General features: G+C 39.1%; 2 protein-coding genes across 2 annotated transcripts in view; both read left to right on the plus strand.

Annotated features, from left to right (window-relative positions):
- The window catches only part of ccdc73 (coiled-coil domain containing 73), a 66,149-nt gene extending 55,055 nt beyond the window's left edge, over nucleotides 1-11,094 (plus strand). The window contains exons 9-10 of the mRNA XM_043706399.2: nucleotides 1,416-1,495; nucleotides 10,850-11,094. Of these exons, the coding sequence (XP_043562334.2) occupies nucleotides 1,416-1,495; nucleotides 10,850-11,083 (314 nt within the window). The 3' untranslated portion in view covers nucleotides 11,084-11,094. The remainder of the gene's footprint in view (nucleotides 1-1,415; nucleotides 1,496-10,849) is intronic.
- Nucleotides 11,095-11,260: 166 nt separating this feature from the next.
- LOC148146866 (uncharacterized) overlaps nucleotides 11,261-25,667 on the plus strand; it is a 79,708-nt gene continuing 65,301 nt past the window's right edge. The window contains exons 1-2 of the mRNA XM_087996355.1: nucleotides 11,261-12,443; nucleotides 19,220-19,324. The gene's annotated coding sequence lies outside the window, so the exon portion shown is untranslated. The remainder of the gene's footprint in view (nucleotides 12,444-19,219; nucleotides 19,325-25,667) is intronic.

Below are 25,667 nucleotides of genomic sequence, written 5' to 3' on the forward strand. Positions count from 1 at the left end.
AAGGACAGGCATAAATACATGGTTGCTCATTCATCAACCAGGGTTGTGATGAAGCAGATGGTAGATATGCTGAAGATGCTTTGATCAGTCTGGTGGGGGATGGCCTTGCAATACTTTCCAGACAAAGTGTGTCATATATTCTTTATTTTCTGTGCTCTGCACAACTGTAATGGGTAAAAAGAGGATGTGATGGATGCTAAAGAGCTAGGAGAGTGACAGCAGTCTTCCTAGGAGGAGGGTAAGGACTTTGAGCAAGAGATACATCACCACTTGCATGATAGAGATCCATCTTCAGCTACAGCAATCCAAACAGGACTTAATTGATATGTGGTTCTAACAAAAGTGAGCTAGTTGGAGTGATCACTCATTGCTTGTAAACTTGTTGCTGCTCAAAAGGCAACATTCCAAGAAACAAATGTAGCCTTTTCCTTTTCTTTGATTTGGTATTGCTGAATAGAAATGTACATTCTTAGCCTTTTTGAAGGCTTTCCAGTATGGGATAGTCCCACACTGAACAATGAGAAAGTGTTAAGCTACTCTGAGCAATAAGGGAAGACTAAGCCTATGCTAGATGGAGACTATTACCAGGCACACCTTCTGGCTTTTAAAACAGCACTGGTGTCAAGAGGTCCCAACAGTGCCTTTCCAGTTCTGACAAGAGGGAAGGTGGGAAGAACAATAAATCATACAGATGTGGAGCGTAACTAAGATAACTTGTGGAGAAAAATGTGAAAAAGCTCATGAGGGCTGACTGAGAGAAAACCTCCATGAAACTCATCAAAATTGACATGGCCAGTTTCTGGTAAAATTCAGTCCTGTATCTCATGACTCAACTAATGACCTTGTAATGATCCTGTCACTTGTAACAACTCGAGGTTTATATTTCAAAATAGTAATATAAAATGGAGATGTGGAAAGAGTGAGGGGCTAGAAAGCCAGCATAGCATTCAGATTAACATTGACAGCACAGAGTTCAATCCTGCCTCTAGCCAAGACTGACTGGGGGCCTGCCTTCACACCACGCTCATAAACAGATCATGGCTTTTATGCATGTTTCAACAAATTATTGAGGGCCAGCTTTCAAGCAGAAAACTCAAAGGAAGAGAATATTTATTGTCATGAACACAAGTCTGTGAATTTTCTGCAGGGGATGTTTTAAACTTAAGATCAAGTTGAAGAATGGGTTTGTATAATCAAATGAGATTTTTTCTGGACGCAATTTAGATTGTTCTGCAATAAAATATCAAATTATTGAGCTTTTAACTGTATAATGAATGTGTGTCATGAAAATTATGTATTTACAGGTCAACTATTGACACAAAATTATATTTAAAAGTGTGGACTATCTTTTAGACTATATAGTTCAAACATTTTATTTAAAGTGATTTTTAGAAGACTTTTTTTGTGTTGTATAGTGGATGAAGCAACAAGATTGAACAAAAAGCTAATTACAGTGAATAAACATCAGGAGAATATGATACACAACCTGAAACAGGTACTTTGGAAACCTCAAATAATGTAACACCTTTTGAAGTTTTTAAATGCATTAGAATGAAAATTCCTGCAGTGTGTTTTAAATGTTTTTTGTGGAGATTTCTTCTGTTCAGTAACACTGATGTTGAAAATTCTAATTATTTTAGAATGTGGCTATGAATTTGGAACAAATAACTATCAGATGAAATCTTTACAAGTAATTTATGATGTGTACACATAATGATTGAGAATTTTTTTACTGTAGCAGTAGCATTCTTGACAGTTACTCCTTTCTGAGTAAGAAATGTTGCTGCAATTATAAAACTGAATTGAGGTTTTGTATATATTCCTTCAGCTTTCTATGAACTTTCCTCCTTTGGTTTCTTTACTCTGCAACTTATTTTCTTTTTGCTTTATGTCTCCTTGTTCACTATTTGAAATGTTATGTCACTTGGTCTCTCTGATACTGTTATAAATTAGCCAGTGATTGGCATGGCATAGGAATATGCATTATCTTCTATGAAGAATCACAATAGAGGACCTGCACTCCTTTCACTTTGGTGCAGTGTGTCAGTATAGTAATCCATCAAGCCACTACACATGGATATCTTTAATATATTTTGACTGTTGCACATGTTCCGAAGGATTTTGATAATAACAAATAATGTTAAGTAACCTAGATTTAATTGTTTGATGTTCCTTACAGTTGCTTTATATACTGTAGTTGTCCGTGAATCTGGTACTGATATTTCCAAGGGTGTTTCACAATAGTTTCTTTTCGGATGCTGATCATTATTATAGTAGCTCTTTACTGAATCAAGAATGTAACATCAGCTGAACATTCAGAAAACACAATGGTTAAAGTAGCATCTCTGGGGAGGGTAGACAAGTTTAAAGTTTTGGTGCAACACTTCCATCACTGATGAGGTAGAAACTGGAGAATCATTTAAATAGAATGGACTGATGGCAAAGGAAGGAACCGAGGAAATATAACTGTAGAATCACCTGAGGTCTGCGACAAAGAAAAAGGATGGTTAGGTGGTTGACACAGCTAGATGATGGGAAGAGGGAGGACTGGCGTTTTCAAAAACTCATGGGATTCTTTGTGATTTCCACAAAAAATTCTCGATTGAATGAATTTACATGAAGTTTTCAAAATATTATGATCCTCATAGAAGATTCATAACCAAAATAGCCAGATTTATCGAATGACCCCCAAATAAATTACAACAAAATTTGTTCTTGTAACTTCCAATTTAATAAAAATCAGAATCAGCATAAAGCACATATGAATTAATAAACAATTTTCCAAATAAAAAGATAAATTTCACCTTGAATTGGTACAAAAAAGGTATATCAAGCACAACCACAAACACTTGCAACGCCCATTACATACATTTAACACTACATAGTTACATCATTCCACTTTATGTGGAACTTCATTCACATAGTAGGTCATAAATCCTATTCAGCACCAGGTTTCACTTTGCATTTTGTGGATCCAGTTATCTGTGAATCCTTTCTTGCTCACGTTACAATAGTCCTGATGGTGCAGTGATCCTTTATAGCTGATCAGTCAGTAATGTCTGTGTTCAAGGTTTGACTTTTTCTGGGAAAATATCAGCTCATTGACATTTCCACGTTATTCACATAGCTTTCCAAACTTTAGATTTTTTTAATACAACTCACGTGTTGCCTTCAAGAGCATCTGTCTTCATTATTGCCAAACAGAAAATCTGACCTCTTCTGAGGGTAATTTATTGCTTATTATCACAAGAATTCTGTGTTTCTCTTCCAGTCTCTGTCTACTTTCTCTTTTTGAATCAATCCATGTACTGATCAACTTCGCCTTCCTGATTCTGTACTTGTAGCTCTCCTTATTGTCAACTTTATGACATATTTGTTAACTTCCTTCTCTGTTGGTACTGACGCTGTGTCCAGAGTCATCAAATTATGAAGGGAAACTATCAGAGTGAATGAAGGTAAATTATTTCCATTGATTGAGGCATCCAGGCAGGTGAGCATGACTGAAAAGTAGAGGCAAGCATTTAAAGAGTGGAGTTAGGATAGACTTTTGCACACACGATTTCATATAATTCTGAATTCTTTTGCAAATAGCAAAAGCTTAATAGACATTGGTTAGCCAAAAGGAGTTTGGTCCCAGGTCTATCATATTATCATCTTATGGTGTTGCAAGGAGCTGAATGCATTACTTCTGTGTTCCTATGATGAAATGACATGGAGCAGTTCATGAGAATTGTATTCAGAAAATCTTTTTTTTTAATGTGGCTGATATGCTCAGGAAGTAGGATTATCAATTAAAACTGAAATAGGAGAAACTCTCAAAGCAGCATGTTACTGCTAAGTGTCTTTAAAACTTAGAGAAATTAAATACCACGCTTGTAAACTGCTGTTTTTATATTGAAATATGTTGCTGTAGACAAATTGTAGAATCACCTTTCCTGTCATCTGTAACTTGACCTGTTAAATGTCTCCTTGCATAAAGAACAAAGAAGAACAAAGAAAATTTACAGCCCAGGAGCAGGCCCTTCGACCGTCCAAGCTTGAGCCGATCCAAATCCACTGCCTAAACCTGCCGCCCAATTCCTAAGCACCTGTATCCCTCTGCTCCCCACCTACTCATGTATCTGTCCGGACGCATCTTAAATGAATCTACCATGCCTGCCTCTACCACCTCTGCTGGCAAAGCTTCCAGGCATCCACCATCCTCTGTGTAAAGTACTTGCCGTGTGTATCCCCCTTAAACTTCCCACCTCTCAACTTGAAAGCATGACCTCTCATTATTGAATCCTTCACCCTTGGAAAAAAACTTACCTCTATCTTCCCTGTCTATACCTTTCATGATTTTGTAGACCTCAATCAGGTCCCGCCTCCATCTCCTTTTTGCTAATGAAAACAAACCTAATCTACTCAACCTCTCTTCATAGTTAGCACCTTCAATACCAGGCAACATCCTCATAAACCTTATGTGCACCCTGTCCAAAGCATCCACATCCTTTTAGTAATGTGGCGACCAGATGTGTACACTGTATTCTAAATGCGGCCAAACCAATGTCTTGTACAATTTTAACATGACTTTGCCAGCTCTTATACTTAATACCTGTCCGATGAAGGCAAGCATACCATATGCCTTCTTGACCACTCTATCCACCTGTGCAGCAACCTTCAGGGTACAATGGACGTGCATTCCCAGATCTCTCTGCTCATCAACTTTTCCCAAGGCTCTTCTGTTTACTGTATAATTCACTCTCGAATTAGACTTCCCAAAATGCATCACCTCACATTTGCCTGGATTGAACTCCATCTGCCACTTCTCCACCCAACTCTCCAGTCTATCTGTATTCACCTGTATTCTTTCACAATCCCCTATGCTTTCTGCTACTCCACCAATCTTCGTGACATCTGCAAATTTGCTGATCATACCAACCGTGCCCTCTTCCAGATCATTTATGTTATCAACACTCTAGTTCAATTCTGTTCTCTTTCAAGAAGTTCTGTTTCTTTGGGCAATACTGAGGGACAAATTTTACCTAAATTGGCCCTGTTTGTGACAGATTGCTCTAATATCAGTGCATGCTAAATAATACCTATAAAAATAGTAATAATTTCATGTGTTGAATTGATTTTGTTGGGTGATTTTCTTCCCCCAATCCCTACTTTAAATAACAAACCAGTACTTTTCAATGCTATAATTGATTTGGCATTATTTAACACTTGAAGCAAAGTACTATTTAATTCCAATAAATCTATGTAAGAAAGTATTTGTTTTAATATGAATGTGGAGCGGATGGTTTCAATTTGTGGGACAATTTAGGGTTCATCTAGTTATTAAAAATAAATGATTGTTTAAAACAGCGATGAGGTTTTTTTCTTATGCAGGATTGTGGGCCTCTGGAAATTTCTTTCTCAAAATGTGGTGGAAGTGAACCTTGGGAATATTTTTCAGGCAGAGGTGGATACATTGTTGATAAGCAAGGGTGTGTAAGGTTGTTGGTGTATGCAGGGATGTGGAGTTCAGGTGACAATTGGATCAGCAATGATCTTACTAAATGGCAGAGAAGGCTTTTGGGAAGAGGGGGAATCTGCTCCTAACTCGTATATTTGTATGTAAGTTTGTTTTTAAATGTAGCTAAACATTAGTATTTTATGTTGTGAGACACCAGTAACAATGGGAAATAATGAAATTTTTGTTCTGGGCTTTATAATTACCCTACTGGTCAATATTCATACATCATAGTTATTCTTTATTAGATTGTATTTTATAGTTATGTCTGTTCACATTGATTTATTAAGATTATTATAAAATTCTGTTATGCTATCTGGTGATCTTCAGAGATTTATATGGATATGTGAATCTATCAGTGATAGAATCTAAATAGTTAGCTGGCAATTTGCTATAATTATAGTAATATTTTTGAGAGATTTAACAGCTATTAAATGATTCTGTCATGTTTTTAAAAATACTGATTTATACTCTTTGCTTAATAGTAGTATTTAGGTTTGATCGTTAACTCTAAATGGTGTTCACTTAAAAGCCTAGAAATTGCAGTTGGTGATATTAGTGGATAAAACCCTAATCCGTTCATATAAAATTGCTTTCGCTGCTATTCTAGTGGAGGCTTCAACCAATTTGAAATAAGCAATAAAATTGCCTTCTTTAAAATCGTAAACAAAGGAGATATCAAACAAAGTCTAATAAATTCAAAATGATAAAACCTCACAAATATGAGCATGTTTTTAACAGTTAGAGAGAAGAGTTACTAATTTTTGACTGCTTATACATTTGAGTTGGGTTCCATTCTGATCAGACCCTGTAATGTAGTTGCACTGAACGTATCCTTACGTTCTACATTAAAGAACATCTCGATTTTAAAACTCTCATCTTTGATTTTGAATCTCTCTCTAACCTTGGTATTCTCTGTCTGTCTGTCTGTCTGTCTGTCTGTCTCTCTCTCTCTCTCTCTCTCTCTCTCTCTCTCTCTCTCTCTCTCTCTCTCTCTCTCTCTCTCTCCCTGGCACTGTGACATAGCAGTGCCACCCATATTTGGCACTGAGATCAAATTGTACTCATGGCTGGAATCTTTCTGATCCTCGGAGGTGGAAGGAATGCTAGGCAGGGAAACAATTGTGAGAGAGACCAAAATTCCGAGTTCCCAACTTTAGAATAAACTTTTGGAAATAAATTCTCCAACATTAAAAAGGGGGTTGATTTTCCTGACTTGGGAAGCATACCTGCATATATTGCTTATCAATGAAGCCAAATTTATCCAAATTAAGTATCCCATCTTAAACAAGTTCTACCCAATTGAGACGTGTGTACATTCAGAATGCTGACTATATATTTTTATTGTAAAAGTGTATTCTCTTCATACTGTAGTATTTTTATACACAGGTACTAAAGCAATTCTTATTGTCCTTGCACATAAAGAAATGCAAACATTGTTATTTTACTCTCTCCAGAGTTACAAAACCAAAAGCATTTCCTACTCATGCAGGACCATTTTATATGTATTCTGAGGCAAAGAGAAATAACTGAAAGAGCTTAGATGATGGTCTGTCTCCACTGCACCTTGACTGCAGTTGCCCCAAGCTTTAGTGCATCCCTCCGTTTGTAGTCCTGGAGCTTGGAATGCCCCAGTCTGCAACACACAGTCAAGGTCAACTGAAAGACCAACATATTTTAGGCAGACCAAAGTGTCTTTCACCAAATTGATGGTCTTCCATGCGCAATATTTGTCTTGATGTGCATTCCGGGGAACAGATGGTAGAGGACAGAGTTCCAAGTCACAAAACTACCAGGGACAAATCTCAACAAAAACCACTGCATCTCTGTCCAGCCCTTCTTTGCAAAGGCACATTCCAGAAGATGATGTGTGACAGTCTCCTCCTGCAGCTGCTTCAAGAGCAGTGTATGCTGGTGGAGAGTGTGGATCTCACAGGTTGTGCCCTTCTCACCACCAGCCAAGGTATGACATGATGCTTGTTGGAAAGTTCTGTCAAAGAGGCATTTTGCTAAAAGTCTGCTCAGGGGACCACTTAAAAGTATCACCCTCTCCTTTCCCTCACAGTCTCAAGGATGATATGTGCTGACTACTGCCTGATGGACTTGTGGCCAAAGGTGTTTTTCTTTGCAAATTTTCTCACAATAGACAGGTGTTATGAAACAGTCCAACTATTTGATGTTCCATGGTAATTTCTGTTTCTTTGATTGAACCACTAGCTACCTGGTGATATGGTGAGTAAGGGATGGGGTTTGGGGGAAATGGGATGGTCGGTTTGTCATGGCGAGGCAAGGTGATAATAGTTGTGTTCCTGCCTTGCTGAACAGAAGCTGGCTGTCATGTCTGGATGGTGCATTCACACCCAGATAATAAGTAATGAATCCTTGCACATAAATATTTAACTGCATGAAGTTGTCCTCTGCTTATCCAGAAGATAGGACTTACCATGTTTGGGGTGCTGAATGACTAGAATGTCGGGAGGACAGATGCGAGGAAGAGCTTTGCAGGGGCACAAAACAGCAGGTTTGGAAGCCAAACCTCAAAGAAATGATTATATGAAACAGTGCATTGCATTCACAGATCTCCTGAAGCTGACAATTCTATGGCACAGATAAATTTGCCCTTCTCTCCATTGTGCAGCTGAGGAGAAACCATCTAAGGGAGGAGAAAGCGAGGACTGCAAATAAGCCTGATGAAGGGCTTATGCCTGAAACGTTGATGCTTCTGCTCCTTGGATGCTACCTGACTGGCTGTGCCTTTCCAGGAACAATCTCAGAAAGATGCAGAAACAGCAACATCAAGCGCAGAAAACTGAGCAGACTGCAGAGACACAAGATCCAAACAATCAGGTGTCAAGGCAGTGATCAGACTTGGGCCAGAAATAGAATCTACAGGAGATGCTACAGCTGCATTCAACTGACAGATAATGCAGAAAGTACCTTAAGCTGTGTCCTAATATGCTAGTTACTGGACGAGCACCCATGATTGCAAAGACTGGAAAAAGTCTCATGCTGGTTGCCTTGATGGTCAATGTGGTCCTGAACTTGCTTACAAGTAGCTTATACTCGAGATCTACTGAAACCTTTGTGGAATATCCCAGTCAGTGACTCACAAGTACGCATCATGGGTAACTGATGCTCTATTTTGAAAATGTCAGGAATTTGCAAGGTTTTCTTGGATGGTCCTCTTGAATGCCGAGAGCCAGACAGCCATGGTAGTTGGGTTTGCTGCCATAGCAGGTTTTCCACAGATGAGGTGCAACCGATTTAATCTGATTTGAAATCAGAGCACCCTGGAAACAACCAGCTGTGTTTGTCAAAAGAACTTAACGTAAAGGTCATAAGTGAATTCTATCCCTAAACCTCTGTACCCTTCCCCCTTTAAAATACAGTCTTACAAAATGAAGGACTATCAGATGGTTACTACTAATAATAAAATGCTGAGCAGAACAGACATTTTATAAAAATAATTTCAAGATTAATATTATGTATCTTATGTAAACATTCTTGTGACTACTACTTTTACAAAGAAAAAATATTCTAATCTAAAAAGTTACTGCATGAGCATGAGTGTGTGTGATGGGAGGATGCTGACATTTATTTGGGAGATTTTATCTGTAGATGTAGTTCTCCCAAATCAAAATGTGAGTTTTAAAATCACAGTCTACTTTCAATGTAGTATTTTGGAATCTGTAAGCTAGTATTTTTTTAAAAAATTGCTGCAATCATATTGTATAAGACATTTTTGAGACCACTTTTAGAATTCTGATACTCTTCCAAAGAAAGGATGTTGTTAATCTTGAGAGGGTGCAGAAAATGTTTAGATGGATGTTGCCAAGACCAGAGGGTTTGAGTTATAGGGAGAGGCTGGATAGGCCAGGGCTGTTTTCCCTGGAGTATCAGAGGCTGAGGGCTGACCATATAGAGGTTTATAAAATCCACCCTATTCCTTAGGGTGGTGAAGTCCAAAAGTTGAAGGCATTGGTTTAAGATGAGAGGGAAAGATTTAAAACTGATCTAAGAGGCAACATTTTCATGCAGAAGGTGGTCCGTGTGTGGAATGAGCTGCCAGAGGAAGTGGTGGAGGCTGGAATATTTCCAACATTTAAAATGCTCTGGATGGGTATATAAATAGGAAGAGTTTAGAGTGATGTGGTCCAAATGCTGGCAAATGGGACTAGATCAGATTGGGATGTCTGGTCAGCATGGACGAATTGGACTGAAGAGTCTGTTTCTGTGCTGCATGACATTTCTGCTCTGACGTTGATCACTCATCAATAGTGAAATCCAGACGACCCATTAACTTCCACATGCAGTTGTAATTAGTATACTCTCAGAAGAATCATAGAAAAATCCTTCACTTTGACTTTGTATGTTCTGATTTCCTGTTTATTTCCTTGAGAAAGATTCAGATGTATTATTTAGGTAAAACAAATGAGATTTAGGACATTTTGTTTAAAATGTGAGAACACTGTGAAATGCACAGTCCCCACAGAGGGTGCTGTTGTACAGGTGTCCATTTTAATTTTTGTTACAGAGAAAAGGTGGACAAATTGAGATAGGATACAAACTGACATGATCTCAAAATGCTCAAAGACCTGAATAATCACTTCAGGTTTCTAGTTCCTGTACTTTCAGTGTTGCCTGCTGAATTCATGTAAATTAATTGGAAGTTTTATTAATGTTTCTATGTGTATATTTTATATATGTAGACTATAATTGTAAGATTTAGATGTAAAACTACTACAATGCATGTGCAATTACCATGTAAAATTAAACCTGCTGGTACCATTAATTGATTTAGTCCAGAGTAGTTCAACAATTGTGATATGATAGATGGAATTCCAGTTTTTCAGACAACAGTTAAACAGACCAAACATTTGCCAGATAATAGTATTACTGTGCTGCATGCTTAGATCAATATGATGGCATCGTCAAGAATCCTTGATACTATCGGAGAGCCACATTCATAACCTCTGCTGTTTGCCTGAGTAAATGTCAATGCGCTCAAGGAGCGAAGGATATAAAGCAGACTACCCTGTACCAGAAAGGGAGGGGGTGGGGGAGAAAAGGGCAGAATATTTATGACTTGAAGTTCCATGAATTGCCATTAATTGAGATCAAAGCGCACAGCTTTTATTTTTTACACCCATCAGTTCAAACAGTGGAGTAAATTAATGAGTTAAATATATACCATTCTTGTGCAACTAAAAGTGTTGAAAGGCTTGTAATGGTCAGCTGCCACGGTTTGCAGTTTTGACATTGCGGAGTTATTTAGATTTTTATTTGAAGAAACGGCAATTTCAAAGTGAATGATATTTAAACGACCTAATGTACACTTTTGTCTCTGTTCAGGAACTGGAGAAAGTAACTGCAAATTTGATAAGATCCAAGGTCACTTCTCAGTGCAAACTGGGAGAAGAAAACATCCATGTTACAGAACAGCAACAGCAGCTAGAAGAACTGAAGGAGAAACTGCAGATGGTGTCATATAAATTTAAAATTCAGTCATCATTTATTCCTAAATTGGAATTAAGCAGATACAAATGCACATTATTTCACAATGACTTTCTTCTTAGTATTTGTTAATGTAGAATCATAGAATTCCTACATGTGGAAGGAGGCCATTTGGCCCATCAAGTCCACACTGCATCTCTGAAGAGCGTCCTCCTCAGACCCACCCCCCTCCCCTATTCCTGTAACCCTGCATTTCCCATGGCTAATCCATCTAGCCTGTGAATCCCTGGACACACCCCGAGCAATTTAGCATGGCCCCTTCATTTAACCCGCACACCTTCTGTGTGGAAGGAAGCTGAAGCACCCGGAAGAAACCCACGCAAACACTGGAAGAATGTGCACACTCCACACAGATAGTCACCGAGGGTGGAATTGAACCCGGGGTCCCTGAGGCTAATCACTGAGCCACTGTGAACAGATTATAAAAATTATTAGCAAAATCTTTCAATGTGGAATAATATAAACCAAGTGATATTAAATTTCTTATTTTACATCAATGAAAAATAAATTCAGGAGTGAAATCAATTGATTTGCTATCACTCTTCCCATACTATCACAAAATCAAAGTTATACTTAGTAAGTTACACTTAGGAAAATTAACTACTCCATATTCTAATGTTAACTTTATGTATATTTAAGTGATGTTGTGCTGGGGAAATATTAATGCATAATATTGCTAAAAAGGAAAGTGAAAATAATGTTTCAGAATTGTCTTCAGCTCCATGTTTTAAAGTGCCGCTTATGTACTTACAGCATTTTAAAATAACTATGGCAAAAAGAAGTAATGAACTATTTTGATCTTGATCCTGCAAGGTCCTTCTGATGCCACAAGAACAGGAACAGTGGAATGTGAAAGTTATCAAGAGGAGTATTATAAACCTCCTAGTGGTTGACTGATTGAAGACGAGTGTTCTATATACTTCCCAGTTGTTCATGCTAACCTGGGTGGAATAGACAAATGATTTGGTGATGCCTATATAGGTGGACCAAGATACATATATTTGTAATGCTGAACAAAGTAACCTGTTCTCCTTATATGAGTCCTCGATGCATCCCTACCTCAAAGTGAGGGCAGTTTCTTAGACCTACTTGGCATCTTGTGATTTTAGATTACTTTTTTTTCACATCCTCTTGGTGAAATTATGTTTGGCTTCCATTTTTTAAATTATATTAAAGATTAGGAAGATCAGTCCATATCTTGTTGCTTTGTGATGAACTTCTTCACATCTTTGCCTCAAACATGTTAAAATATTAATTTTCCACTTAAGTTTGATATGATGACTTTAACTTCCTAATTACAACATAGGTGCAGTTATATGCAGTTTTGTGATTGAATGTGTAATATTTTTGTACTTGTGTTTTATTTTTAAAGAAAACAGAATTAAACAAGAGGATATCTAGAGATGCACTGACTTTTCAAGAAGGAAAAAAGGTTGGCTTAAAATAATTTAATACTTCCCCTATAAGCTGAAATGTCCATATAAATGGACTGAAATCTTCACTTTTTTCCATTTTTAAGCCTGTTATGGTTCATAGAATATTTCCTTGTCTGCCCATTTATTTCAGTTTCCAGCTCATTTGTTGATCCCTCGTTTTGACAAAATGTGTTATTTTATTGACAACATTCCTAATTGTTGCAACAAATAAAAACAAAGGAATGAGCACTTCTAAAATGCTACAGCCAGAGTTATTTGGAAGTGACACCTGCGTAGCTGGATGTACAGTTTAAATGGTGCAAGATACTGCAGTATTATATGCAGATAACTGGAACTTTGGGGGATAAGGTTGGGAATAAATAGTTAATTGAGAGTGGCAAAGAGAGGCCCGAGAGACCTTGGTTGTGCATGTTCACAGTCTCTGAAAGTGGTAGGACAGGTGACGAAGATAGTAAAGAAGGCCTATGCGATACTTTCCTTCATTGGACAAGGTGTTGAATACAAGAGCAATGATGTAATGCTATATAGGACACTATAGTTAGGGGCTATAGAGTTTTCTGTACAGTTCTGCTTACTATTATAGGAAGGAAGGACATAAATGCTTCAGTAACAGTACAGATAAGAATTACAAGAAATTACTTGGACTCGAAATTTGCAGACATGAGGGAAAACTAATTAGGTTCAGTTTTTATCCCCTAAAAAAGAGAAGACTGAAGGATAGCTTAATTGATAAGTACAAAATGATCAAGGCTAAGGTGGACAGGGAAGACTTATTTCCACAAGTAGAGAGATCAGTTACCAGGTGGCACAGATTTAAGGTGATTGATTGAAGGATTATGACAGAAGGACAGGAAGAAAAACCTTTTCATCAAGATGGTGGATGATTTCTGAAATCCATTGTTCATTTTTTGGTGGTTAGGGTGGTAAACCTCAACTTATTTAAACTGAACCTGGATTTGCATCTGAGGTGTTACGGATGGTGCTTAAAAGGTGGATTAGAATGGGCAGCTAGTTTCAACATAAACCAATGCAAACATGATGGGTTGAGTAGCCTCTTCCTGTGCTGAAGCTTGTCTATAGCTCTTTGGTTCTGAATATGACTTAATTTAAAGTAGTTAGAATATGATATGAATGAGATAATGACAGCATTATATGAATGGCAGTGATATGTTGATAAGCAGGCATCTTTTGTTCTGTTTAATACATTGCTTATGTACCTATTCTGAGCTGTATTGAAACCAATCTTGGCAACTTGTTACCTCAAACTTTGCTCTTGCGATTATGTTTTACTATATTAGTAATAAAAGTTTAGGGCTGAATGTTTCCAGTCCCTGAACAAAATGAACAGTGGCAAGTCAGATGTGAAAATATGGTGAGAGTGGAAAAATTAGATTCTCGATGTTGAAAATATAGTCCAGTGTTGCACCCAAGGCGCCAGGCTCATTACATCCAAAGCTGCACTACCACTAATCCAGAATCTGGTTTCCAGCATCTGCAGTCATTGTTTTTACCTACTCTATTTGTACGTCAGCCAAATGACTGTGTCAAGGTCTGATGGGAGTAATCCTTAACCAAATCATGAAGGACTGTCATCAGACAGGGGATCCCAGTCTGTCAGAGGTATCAGTTTGATCTCTGTCTAGAGATTTGGAATGATAGGCAGGCTACTTGGGGTGGTTAGGTTCAGGGATTCATTACAGACTGGCGAGTGGGCCATGGTGAGTGCTGCAGTGCAAGCAGTCTGAGTATTGGTGTAAGTCAGTCAGCGAGATGAACAGAGTACAGTCAATTGTCTGGTCAATCATCCAGATTGGTCAGAGGCTTTGACCACGCTTCATTCTGGGGTCTGCTCACAAGACGTTAACAGGGGCACCTGCGGTGGTAGGAAAACTGGGAAAGTCAATTGTGAATTAAACCTGAGTTATCAGGAAACCCTCTTGAACACAGTCTCTGATTCTCTTGAATCTAATTCCCTGATTATCTTGTTATGTCTCACTTAAGTCACCTCTCAGCCTTCTTCTCTCTAACAAAAACAGCCTCAAGTCCTTCAGCTTTTCCTCATAAGACCTTTCCTCCATACCAGGCAACATCCTCGTAAATCTTCTCTGAACCCTCTTCAAAGCTTCCACATCCTGATAATGTGGTGACCAGAAATGTATGCAATACTCCAAGTGTGGCCACACCAGAGTTTTGTGACCTCATGGCTCCGAAACTCAATCCCTCTACCAATAAAAACTAACACACTGGATGCCTTCTTCACAAAAAAGTTACTTCTTTTAAAATTTGTACACACACCTTCACAGACACATGAAGAAAAACAAACCAAAACAAGTAATGAGTTGAGGAAACAAAGTATAATAGTCAGAGGAATGTAGTTCTGAATTATCAGTCCAAAATCTCAAATTTAGACTTTTCCAGTCCTTAATTTACCATTTGCTTGATTGGATCTAGATGTCTTTTTTCTCCTGTGGGATTTGGTATTCTCTCCTTCAGCAACTGAAATATAGTATTTTCCTGTTCTTTTAACAAAGCATTGGAGAGGACAGTTTTGCAGAGCAGTGGAATATATATATATATATATATATATATAAGAGAGAGAGAGAGAGGTATGAATGCTGCAAACTTAAGGGGGTTCTTCTGTCTTAAGTTTATATGTAAGTTTAACACAAAACACTCATAGTCTGGGTTAAATACCAACCAGTGGAGGCATTTTACCATGCTGAGCTCTCGTGAAGCCATAACAACTGGTGCCAATTGAAAAGCCTGTCTCTGAGCAGAATTGTCCTGAACACAGTTAGGTGATTTCGACTTGTTTGGACTTTTCCCTCACTTCTCTAAACCGGCAACATTGTATGTGCAATTCATAATGTGCTTTAGTAACTTGATTTTAAAACCGTAAATAGTTTCTTACACAGCTTCCTTGGGTTAAAGCAGTATTTTTCCCCAGTTCAAACAAAAAGTGGTCTTGACACAATAGAAGTAGAAAATTGCTGCAGCGACACCCAGAGAGGCAGGGTAAGTGTGTTTTTTCTGTCTGACCATACATCTCTATTTGTGAACAATGTGAAGCCCTTCAAGGGCCATTCGACTTATCAAGCACTTTCACAGTACAGCTTGAGGATTTTTCTTTGTTATACAGCACAGAAAGACCCTTCTGTCCACCCATGCCAACCAAACTTAAGTAGGTTGCCTGCTTTTTGTAATCATAGTCGGGCACTACATGCAGAATACTATGTGGGAATGCCAGTCCTGGTTACAAGCAATCTTGACCATCTCATTACAGATTGATCATCGTCATCTCTGTGTAATAGAAGTAATCAAAGGTCATCTTAAAAGTTCACAAAGTTCATAATGTCTCATAGGCTGCACAAAGACAGAGTTTAGTTGCACTCACCTTGAACTGTAGGGATGTGCCAACATGCTCTTGTATGCAATGGTATCTTTCTTGGATGATGTGGGAATGGAGGAACAGCTCCATATAAAGAAGTCGCAGCTGAAGTGCAGTAGACCTGGAGCATATTGTCCTTTCTACCATTTAATCCAGATGAACAAAGCATGTTTCCCCTGCAAACCTCAGATGTCCTGGGATACCGTCATAAAGTTATGCTATCTGCTTATTTGAAACTTGTGATCTGAAGAGGAGATGAACATCCTATCCCAGTGGCCATCAAGTTGACAACTGTATTTATATGCAACTGGCTCTTCCAAGAATCCACTGGGGTCCTGTGTGGGATGTCTCAATCCTCAACCCATAAATGTATCAAGCTGTTATCAATACAATTTGTGCCGGGGAATCATTTCGTTTCCCCTGTGATCTTGAGGAGTAGGGCTGTTTGGGCTTTGCCAACATGGCTATCTTCTCCAAGTTACAGAGTGCTACAAACAGCACATATATTACATTGAGGGACCATATCATACTGCAACTGCCTTCACCAACAGAAATGGCTTCCGTTCTATCAATGTACATGTCATCTGTGATCAATGGTAACAAATCTTTGAAGAACTCTGGAACCTGCAGTGATGACTGTATTTTGTGTTAGGGGTCCTGTTTTGTTTCACAGGCCAGATGTCCAATTGGAACGATTACTGAGAGATGAGGGTTATCTTCTGCAATCATGATTATGCTGTGCAACTCTCAACTGAGGCAGAGTATAGATGTATTGCAGTCCATTCTTCCACTGGTGTCATTGTGGGCAATAAGATAGTCCTGCTGAGGATGAAATTCCTATGCTGGAATTGGTCTGGGGGCATTGTCTGGAGGATACTGCAGAGTGTGTCCCATAATCCTAATGTGCTACGGTATGCAGAAATGGAGCAGCCAAAGAGAAGACCTGATGGATACTGAAGAGTTGAGCATGAAGAACATCACTGTATCAGCATGATAGAGCAATGCAGCATCAGGTGTAACAAGCGAGGTAATATGTTTTGAAAGTTGGTTCCAATTGAGTTGGGTACAACTATCATTCTTTGACTCTTAAGTTGTTATTGATATAAAAGCATGTAGTGCTTGTTTGTTCCCAGAGGCATTGATAACTTTTTTTGTTAGTTTTTGCCTTGCTTTTACCATTCAATAATCAGCAAGTCATGCTTCCACATTGAACAGTGGCAATACATTATGCTATGCTGGGTGTGAGGTAAAGGTTAGCAATCCCTTACACAGGGTGCTCACACGATGTGGCGCTAAGGATAGATAGCCTGTGTGGCTTGATTCTTATAACTACAGATACAATTTGCATTGTTCAGATAGGCGACAACGTAAAACAGCAACACATTTACGAATGTGAGTTTGTATTTACACTGAAGTATTATCCATGCCACTTATTTCCCTCAGAAATTTTTCTTTTTTATTGCTGTTACACAGTGTCTACTGTGAAAGGCAATTCCTGGTTGGCAGCACTTGACCTGGTGCACAACTGGGCTTTAAATATGGTTTAAAAAAAACAAAGAACTATGAATGCAGAAAACTGAAACAAATACAGAAATTTCTGGAGAAACTCAGCAAGTGTGGCTGCATCAGCGGAGAGGAAGCAGAGGTAATATTTGGGTCTACTGACCTTTCTTTCTGCTCAAGAAATAATTTTCATTTCATATAGTTTATCTTAACTTTAACTTCAGCATTATATCTCCTGTTAACATTTTCTGTTTCATGGATCGCAGCTCCTATTGTCTGTTCACAGAACAAATATCTTGCATCCTGGAACAATTCTAAAAAATCCACACTGCGTCACTTCAAAAGCATTGGCATTCTTCCTTAAATTGTGGTAAATGGAGCTAGTCAGAATGCACCATTTGAGTCTAACCAGTGAACTTATATAAGTTCACCATTACTTCATTGCTTTTATATAGTCGTACAAGGCAAAGCTGTTGTATCATATTTCTTTCCAACATGCCAACTTGTCCTGCCACCTTCAAGAATTTATGTCTGTGAAGCCCCCAACCCCCCCCCCCACGTCTCTATTTTGTACCCACTTTAAAATTTTGCCATTTAGTTTATATTGTCTTCTCTCAGATTCCTTCTTAATTAATGCCTATTAGAATGTTCAGAGAAAAGAAGAAAATTCTCCCAGTGTTGTGGCCAAAATTCCTCCATCATCTATTACTGCAAAAAAGTAAATGCATATTTCATCCCATTGTTATTTGTTTGGTTTTGATATTAGAATATGGCTACCATGTCTATTATACAAAATAGCTTTTGTATTCCAGAACAATTTTTGTCAAATGTTACTGTCAATACAAATCTTTCTTTGATACATGAAAGTGAAGTTTTATTGAAAGCAGTAAAGTTGTGGCTGACTTACCAGCAGTAAGTTCAATTATTCTTTTCATTGTGTGAGTTGTGACACAAGTGGGAGTCCAGTTGTACCAGCATGGGAGCTGCCAGCAACAATCAGGTCAGGACAGCTCAGGAGAGTTGGATTAACTGAGATGTGGCAGCATCTTCTGCACCAGCCTTCGACTACTCCCCAGTCTACTCCCCTAGTCTTCTATCCTGACTCTGTTCCCCATACCAATTCACGACTGCTTCTACTTAAATTTCAACATGTACTTCATTTTTTAAACTAACTTGCATATAACAACTGAGAGTAATAAACTGGCTGGGCAGAACTAAAGATTGAACAGTCCTTAGTTTTTTTTTCATTGTGGAATAACTTTCATAAACTACTTATAATCAGCAACATGCTTCTATTTTTAATTAACATTGGAATAAAACTCTTATGACTTTCTACCAGTCTTGCGCAGGTATTTGTTCACATCTAATTTTTCATATATGCAGAAAACAGTTTAGAAGCAATATGAATCTCCTATTTTCAATTTTGTTGTGATTTTATCCCTGATTTAGGATTTCTTGCATTTAAGTTGTGCATGATCAATGTGTTTATTTTGTAACTTCTTAAACTATTGAGTTGTAATTTGAAATGTGGTCAGTAAAGGGGAGTCAGATGGTAATAGGCTATTCTTCAGGATTCAGATAATGTTCAAATTGTTGCAGATAATACAGATCGTTTGAATTCATGCATTTTATTGCTACCTTGAACAGTCTTCTATTTATCATTCTTTGCAGTAGCTTCCACCAAAACATTAAGTGTTTGAAAAATATTAGGCAATAGTGAATGCATTTATGGATCTAACAGTGAGTAAATATGAATAAAATGCAGGATACACAAATCCAAGATTGCTTGTTTCTAAAGAAGTTTTGTTTTACTCTGGAATTCTTAGTTATATTTTTCAAAATATTTTCTAAACTAACATTTAGAATTATTTGTTTCCATAGGAAGTATTGAAATTACTTAATCAAACTCAGCAGCTGCTTCAGCGTCAGGAACTGGCACTCAACAGAACTGAAAAAGAGTTAAAAGTTTATGGAGAGAAGCATCAGGTCAGAATGTTTATAGTGTGTTATTTCTATTGATACCACATGTTGTGAAGTTTTCCAACAGTGCTTTATGATTAATGGTCCATGGGTGTTGAACACAAGAGCTAGACTATTTTAAAATGTTTTGGTGCATCTCCAATTCGTCTCCTCCCTTTTTACAGTAATCAGTGCTACAGAGCATAATTTTGAACTAAACCTATCTTCATCTGACTTATCACCTGTCTGGTCATTAATTTCAATCATTCAGTGCATAATTTGTTTCTTTGTATTATTGTTTTTAAAAGACCACTAACACTTATAGTTTAATTAAACTATTATGCCCAGCATACCCATCATCTTCATATTAAGAGTAAGTGATATTTACTTTTAAGTCCATTCATTTGAATGTGTGAATTGGGAATCAGGTTAAATCAGGCTGTCAGTAGACATTTGGTCAGGGTTGCTGGTGGGAGTTGGGTTGTGGCTACCAGTAGGAGTTTAGCTGAAACAAGGCTGTCAGCAGAAATTGCATCTACTTCTAAGCTTCCTTTCTATTATTCTCTATGTATACTTTCCTTATCTTAGGCTGATGGGCTGCACTGCTTATTTTGGATGTGGGCGCTGATTGGTTTTCAAGCAAGCAGGGTCTGCAATTTTGGCTATTTGAAGTAGGAAATAACGTGATGAAGAAAATAAATTTACTCTCTTAGAATAAGTGTTCTTTATATAGAATAGATTTATTTGTGTATTCAGTACTTGTGCAGGTTATTGATCAAGCTGATGGAGCTTCTCTCTTTGTGCCTCACAGTCAGTTATTAAATATACAGCAAATGTAGCAATGTTTGAAAGACCTAATAGCTGTAATGTTTGAGTGATATGCAAAGGATATAAAGTCAGATGGATCTGCAATAACAAATAAAAACACGACCAGTTCTCTGGTTTTTTTTGAAAAAAAAGCTCTGGATCATTTAATATAACTATGGTTAAAACAAGATGAAATGAGTTCTGAAGAAAGGTCACTGGACTTGAAATGTTAACTCTGTTTTCTGTTCATGTGTTGCCAGATCTGCTGAATTTCTCCAGCAATTTCTGTTTTCTTCAGTAAGAAATGAACATCTGTTTTAACAAAGCCATATGTCTAAATTAAACTTGAAGAATGATCTACTTGGAAAAGAAGGATTTAGGAAAGATCAGTGGAGTGGGACTAACTGTGGCTTGTTCAATGATGGGCACAGTAGGTAAGTGACCTCCTGTGCTATGAGGTTTATGTTGGGTGATAAGAACTCAGGAATAGTATTAGACCATTTAGCCCCCATAGTAGATCACCTTGATGTTATCAGTCACCAGCAATCTATCATTTTCTATCTTGCTTGTGCTCAATAAATGAGCTTCCACAATCCTCTGGATAAGGAATTCCGAAAACTCACCACCATCTGAAATTCCTCCCCATCTCAGTCTTTTGGCTCTCTTTACTTTGAGATTATGTCTCCTGAAACTACCAAAGGGCAACATATTATCTACATTCATCTGCCACACACTGCAAGAACTTTGTAAGTTTAAATTAAATCACCTGTCATTTCTCAAAGCATTTTTCTTAATTTCTCTTAATATGTCAATCCAGCCATCCTGTGAATTAGTTTGGTGAAAGTGAACCTCTGAACTCACTCTATGGCAAGTATATCCTTCTTAGATGAAGAGATCAAAATACAAAATACTCCAGAGGCAGTCTTGCCAAGGCTTCATGGATTTGTTGCAAAATATCTTTACTTTTGTACTTGAATCCCCTTGTAGTGAATGTCAGTGTACCATTTGCTTTCCTTATTGATTTGTTTGCCATATGAAAAGCAGTAGAAGACTCTGGGTCACAATGAGTTTAGAAGGATGAGGAGGGATCTGTTTGAAACTTAGAGAATATTGTGAGGCCTGGATAGAGTGGACAGCAAGAAGATGTTTCATTATTAGGAGAGAGCAGCATCAGAGGGCACATCCTCAGAGTGAAGAGACTGTCCTTTAGAACTGAGCTACAGGTTGATGAGTCTGTGGAACTCATTTCACAGATCATTGAGTGTATTTAAGACAGAGACGTGTTTTTTATGAGTAAGAGGATCAAAGGTTATGGGGAGAAGGTAGGAGAATGAGGTTGAGAATCATATCCGCCACCTCCAAACGGACCCCACCACCAAGGATATATTTCCCTCCCCTCCTCTATCAGCTTTCCTTAGAGACCACTCCCTCCGCGACTCCCTTGTCAGATCCATACCCCCCACCAACCCAACCTCCACTCCCGGCACCTTCCCTTGCAACCGCAGGAGGTGCAACACTTGCGCCCACACCTCCCCCCTCACTTCTCTCCAAGGCCCCAAAGGAAACTTCCATATCCGCCACAGATTCACCTGCACCTCCACCCACATTATCTACTGCATCCGCTGCAGCCGGTGCGGCCTCCTCTATATTGGGGAGACAGGCCGCCTACTTGCGGAGCGATTCAGAGAGCACCTCTGGGCCACCCGGACGAACCAACCCAATCACCCTGTAGCACAGCATTTCAACTCCCCCTCCCACTCCACCGAGGATATGCAGGTCATTGGACTCATCCACCGCCAAACCACAACAACGCGACGGTCGGAGGAGGAGCGTCTTATCTTCCGACTGGGAACCCTCCAACCACAGGGGATGAACTTGGACTTGACCAGTTTCTTCATCCCCCCTCCCCCCACCTTGTCTCAGCCGAATCCCTCCAGCCCGGCACCGCCTTCCTGACCTGCAGTCTTCTTCTTGACCTCTCCGCCTCCACCCTACTCCGACCTATCACCTTCACCTTGACCTCTTTCCACCTATCACATTTCCAACGCCCCTCCTCCAAGTCCCTCCTCCCTACCTTTTATCTTCTCCTGCTGAACACTCTCTGCTCATTCCTGAAGAAGGGCATGTGCCCGAAACGTCGAATCTTCTGTTCCCTAGATGCTGCCTGACCTGCTGTGCTGTTCCAGCAATAAAGTTTCAGCTGAGAATCATATCAGCCTTGATCAAATGACAGAGCGGATTTGATGGGCTGAATGGCCTAATTCTGTTTCTATATCTTATGATAATTACACCTCTATGGTAGCATTTAGTCACTTATAAACAAGGACATGCAGGTCCACAAGACTGACCATGGCAACCATGTGACTAATTTGGATGGATAGCCAGGACTAATGACAGTCAAGACACTTGATTGATATCTGTGGAGCTTCCCGACAGAGTGACCATTACCCCCTGGACTGGTTGTACTGGACCTACTGACTGCTGTAAATGGCTGACTGATTGATTGTATCTAAGCCCTGGATTGATATCAGACAATGCCCTTTGCTTACTTTACCAGGCCCATCTGACTGAATGCTGTTCCTTTTGACCTTACTGAGGATTACTTCCCTTAGATCTTAAGACTCAGCCACTCAGTTGAGGCACGTGCAGCTTCTGGCAAAAAGTGTACGTGGAAGATGGATATAGCAAGTTACCGTGCAGTGTGCTCACCCTCCTTGATTGATCACTGCTGACCACCTTGACAAGCTTCCTCTCTTTTTGCATGTAAGACTGCTGGCTCAGCTGGTAGGAGTAGTTTTGTGATGATGCTTTCATTAACTAATGAGGTCTTAATCTTCTTGAACTTTACATCCTCAGTATCAGATTGTGCCATTGATTGTTTGCCATCGTTGCCAAAGTGAAATGTTATTCCAGATTTTTTTTTGTTCACATATTTAATGGGTAGGATTTTTAAGTGACTTGACAGTTCCCTTTGGCAGGTCCTCATTACACTTTTGACAGGCTTTCTTGACAGTTCTCTTGACAGTTGATTCTGACAGGTCCATTTACAGTTCCAATGAGCATGACAGTTTATGAGTTTATCCATTTATTTTATGTACATTTACACCTTTTAGCAATTCCATATGGCACCTGACCTTACCCAAAGGTGGCCTGGGACCATGTCCAGAGGGTACGTTACGTCTCCAAAAGCTATCCAAAGAAATTTGCAAAGTTCAAACCTGCTTTTACTTTGCACACTTCAGGTCTCATTCTCCGAGGCTACCAAAATACAACTTGATTTATTTCTGTCATGTATCGAGATACAGTGAAAGTATTGTTTTGCATGCTAACTAGACAGTACATCAGGGTAATAGAACATAATGCAGAATATAGTGTTGCAGATACAGAAAAGGTATGGAGAAAGATCATCTCTAATATATGAGATGTCCATTTATAAGTTTGATAACCGTCGGGAAGAAGCTGTTCTTAAATCTGTTGCTACGTGTTTTGAAAATTGTATATCTTCTGCTCAATGGAAGAGGTTTGAAGAAAGTATAACTGGGAAACAATCTATCTTTGATTATGTTGGCTGCTTTCCTGAGGCAGCAGGAAGTGTCGATGGAGTCAGTGGATGGAAGGCTGGTTCACAAATCCCTATAATTTCTTACAGTCTTAGGTAGACCAGTTGCCATTACCAAGCTAGGATGCATCAAGTTAAGGTGCTTTCTATGGTGCATTCATAAAATTTGGTAAGAGTGACTGTGGACATGCCAAATTTGCTTAGCCTTCTGAGGAAGTTGGTGTACTTTCTTGACTGTGGTGGACCAGGATAGATTGTTGGTGCTATTTATTCTGAGAAACTTGAAGCTCTCGACCACTTCCACCTCAGCATCATTGATACACACCGAGGCATGCTCTCCACTCTGCTTCCTGAAGTTGATAACCAATTCCTTTGTTTTGCTGACATTGACGAAGAGATTATCTTCTTTACACCATGTCACTAAGTTGACCTGTACTCTGACTTGTCGTCATTTGAGGTCCGACCCACTGCGATGGTGTCATCAGCAAATTTGTAAATGAAGTTAGAGCTGAATTTGGCCGCACATTCAGTGAGATTATTTAGGTGGAGGTGTTGTCATTTATCCTTACTGATTCTGGTCTGTGGGTCAGGAAGTAGATGATCAGTTGCAGAAGAAGAGCCGTAGGTCTCTGAGTTTGGAGATGAGTTTGATTGGAATTAAGGTGTTGCAGGCAGAGTTATGTCAATAAATAGGAATCTTATGTAGGTGTTCTTGTTGTCCAGTTGTTTCAGGGATGCTTGTAGGGGCAGCGAACTAGTATCTGCCCTGGACTTATTATGATGGTAAATGAAGTGTAGTGGATCAAAACAATTTGGAAGCTGGCGTTGATGTGTGCCATTACTAACCTCTCAAAGCACTTCATAATGATGGATGTCAGAGCAATTAGGTGGTAGTAATTAAGGCCTCATTTTTCTTTGGCACGTGGTTAATAGTGGTCTTCTTGAAGCAGTTGGGAACCTGTGGGCGAGTGCTCGCCAAGCTGGGAAGTTGATTTGCTGATGTTTCATCCCCTGTCTACGTGACATCGTCAGTGCTTTGGAGCCTCCTGTGCAGTGCTGCTGTTCTGTGTCTTCCAGAATTTATTTGGCTTTGTCTCTGCTGATTCTGGTTGCTGGTTCTGGTTGTTTGTTGTAGTGGCCGGTATATTGGGTCTAGGTCAATGTGATTGATGGAGTCTGTGGCTGAGTGCCAAGCTTCTAGAAATTCTCTTGTGTGTGTTTGGGTGGTTGCTGTTGTAATTCACAACCTGGCTGGTTTGTCTGGCTTTCCTGTATACTTTTTTGGTGCATTCTAGATTCTGTGTTCTTTGCAACATCACATCCAGGAATGGGAGTTGATTGTTGGTTTCCTCCTCTCTCGTAAATCTGATCCATGTATGGTGTAGATAATCTGGTGTGTTCTCTTAATGATAACAAAAGTGTTGTCTATGTAACTGATCCAGAGTTTGAGTTGGATTTGTGTTAGGGCTGTTTGTTCCAATCTTTGCATCACTGCTTCTGCTATGAGCCCAGAAGTGGATGATCCCATAAGTGTTCCATTGATCTGTTCATACATTTGGTTGTTGAATGTGAAGCACAGATCTAGAAGTTTGAACATGCAGTCCTTGTTGATAAACTCCCTGTCATATTGTGTGTACTCCAAAGCACTAAAGATGTCACCTAGACAGGGGACAAAACTTGTGCAAATCAACTTCCCAGCTCAGTGCACATACACACAGCTATGATAACCGGCACCCAAGCCACAAATCTTTACACAAACCTTGTGGTAAGGAGAGGTTAAAGATGTTTGCAAATACACTCGCCAGCTGCTCCTCGCAGAATCTGAGTGCACAGCTGTGAACTCCGTCGAGGCTAATCGCTTTCCGTGGGTTCACTGTCATGAAGACTGATCTGATCTCTGCAGCAATGACTGTGGGTACTAATGCAGCTGAGGCTATTGGGGCAGATGACATCATTAGAATTACCTTCAAAACAAGCATAGAATGCATTAAACTCATTGGGTAA

This window comes from Chiloscyllium plagiosum, unplaced genomic scaffold (genome assembly GCF_037043375.1).
Source record: "Chiloscyllium plagiosum isolate Xiang-an unplaced genomic scaffold, Cpla_swu_hap1 HiC_scaffold_18, whole genome shotgun sequence".
NCBI classification, from domain to species: domain Eukaryota; kingdom Metazoa; phylum Chordata; class Chondrichthyes; order Orectolobiformes; family Hemiscylliidae; genus Chiloscyllium; species Chiloscyllium plagiosum.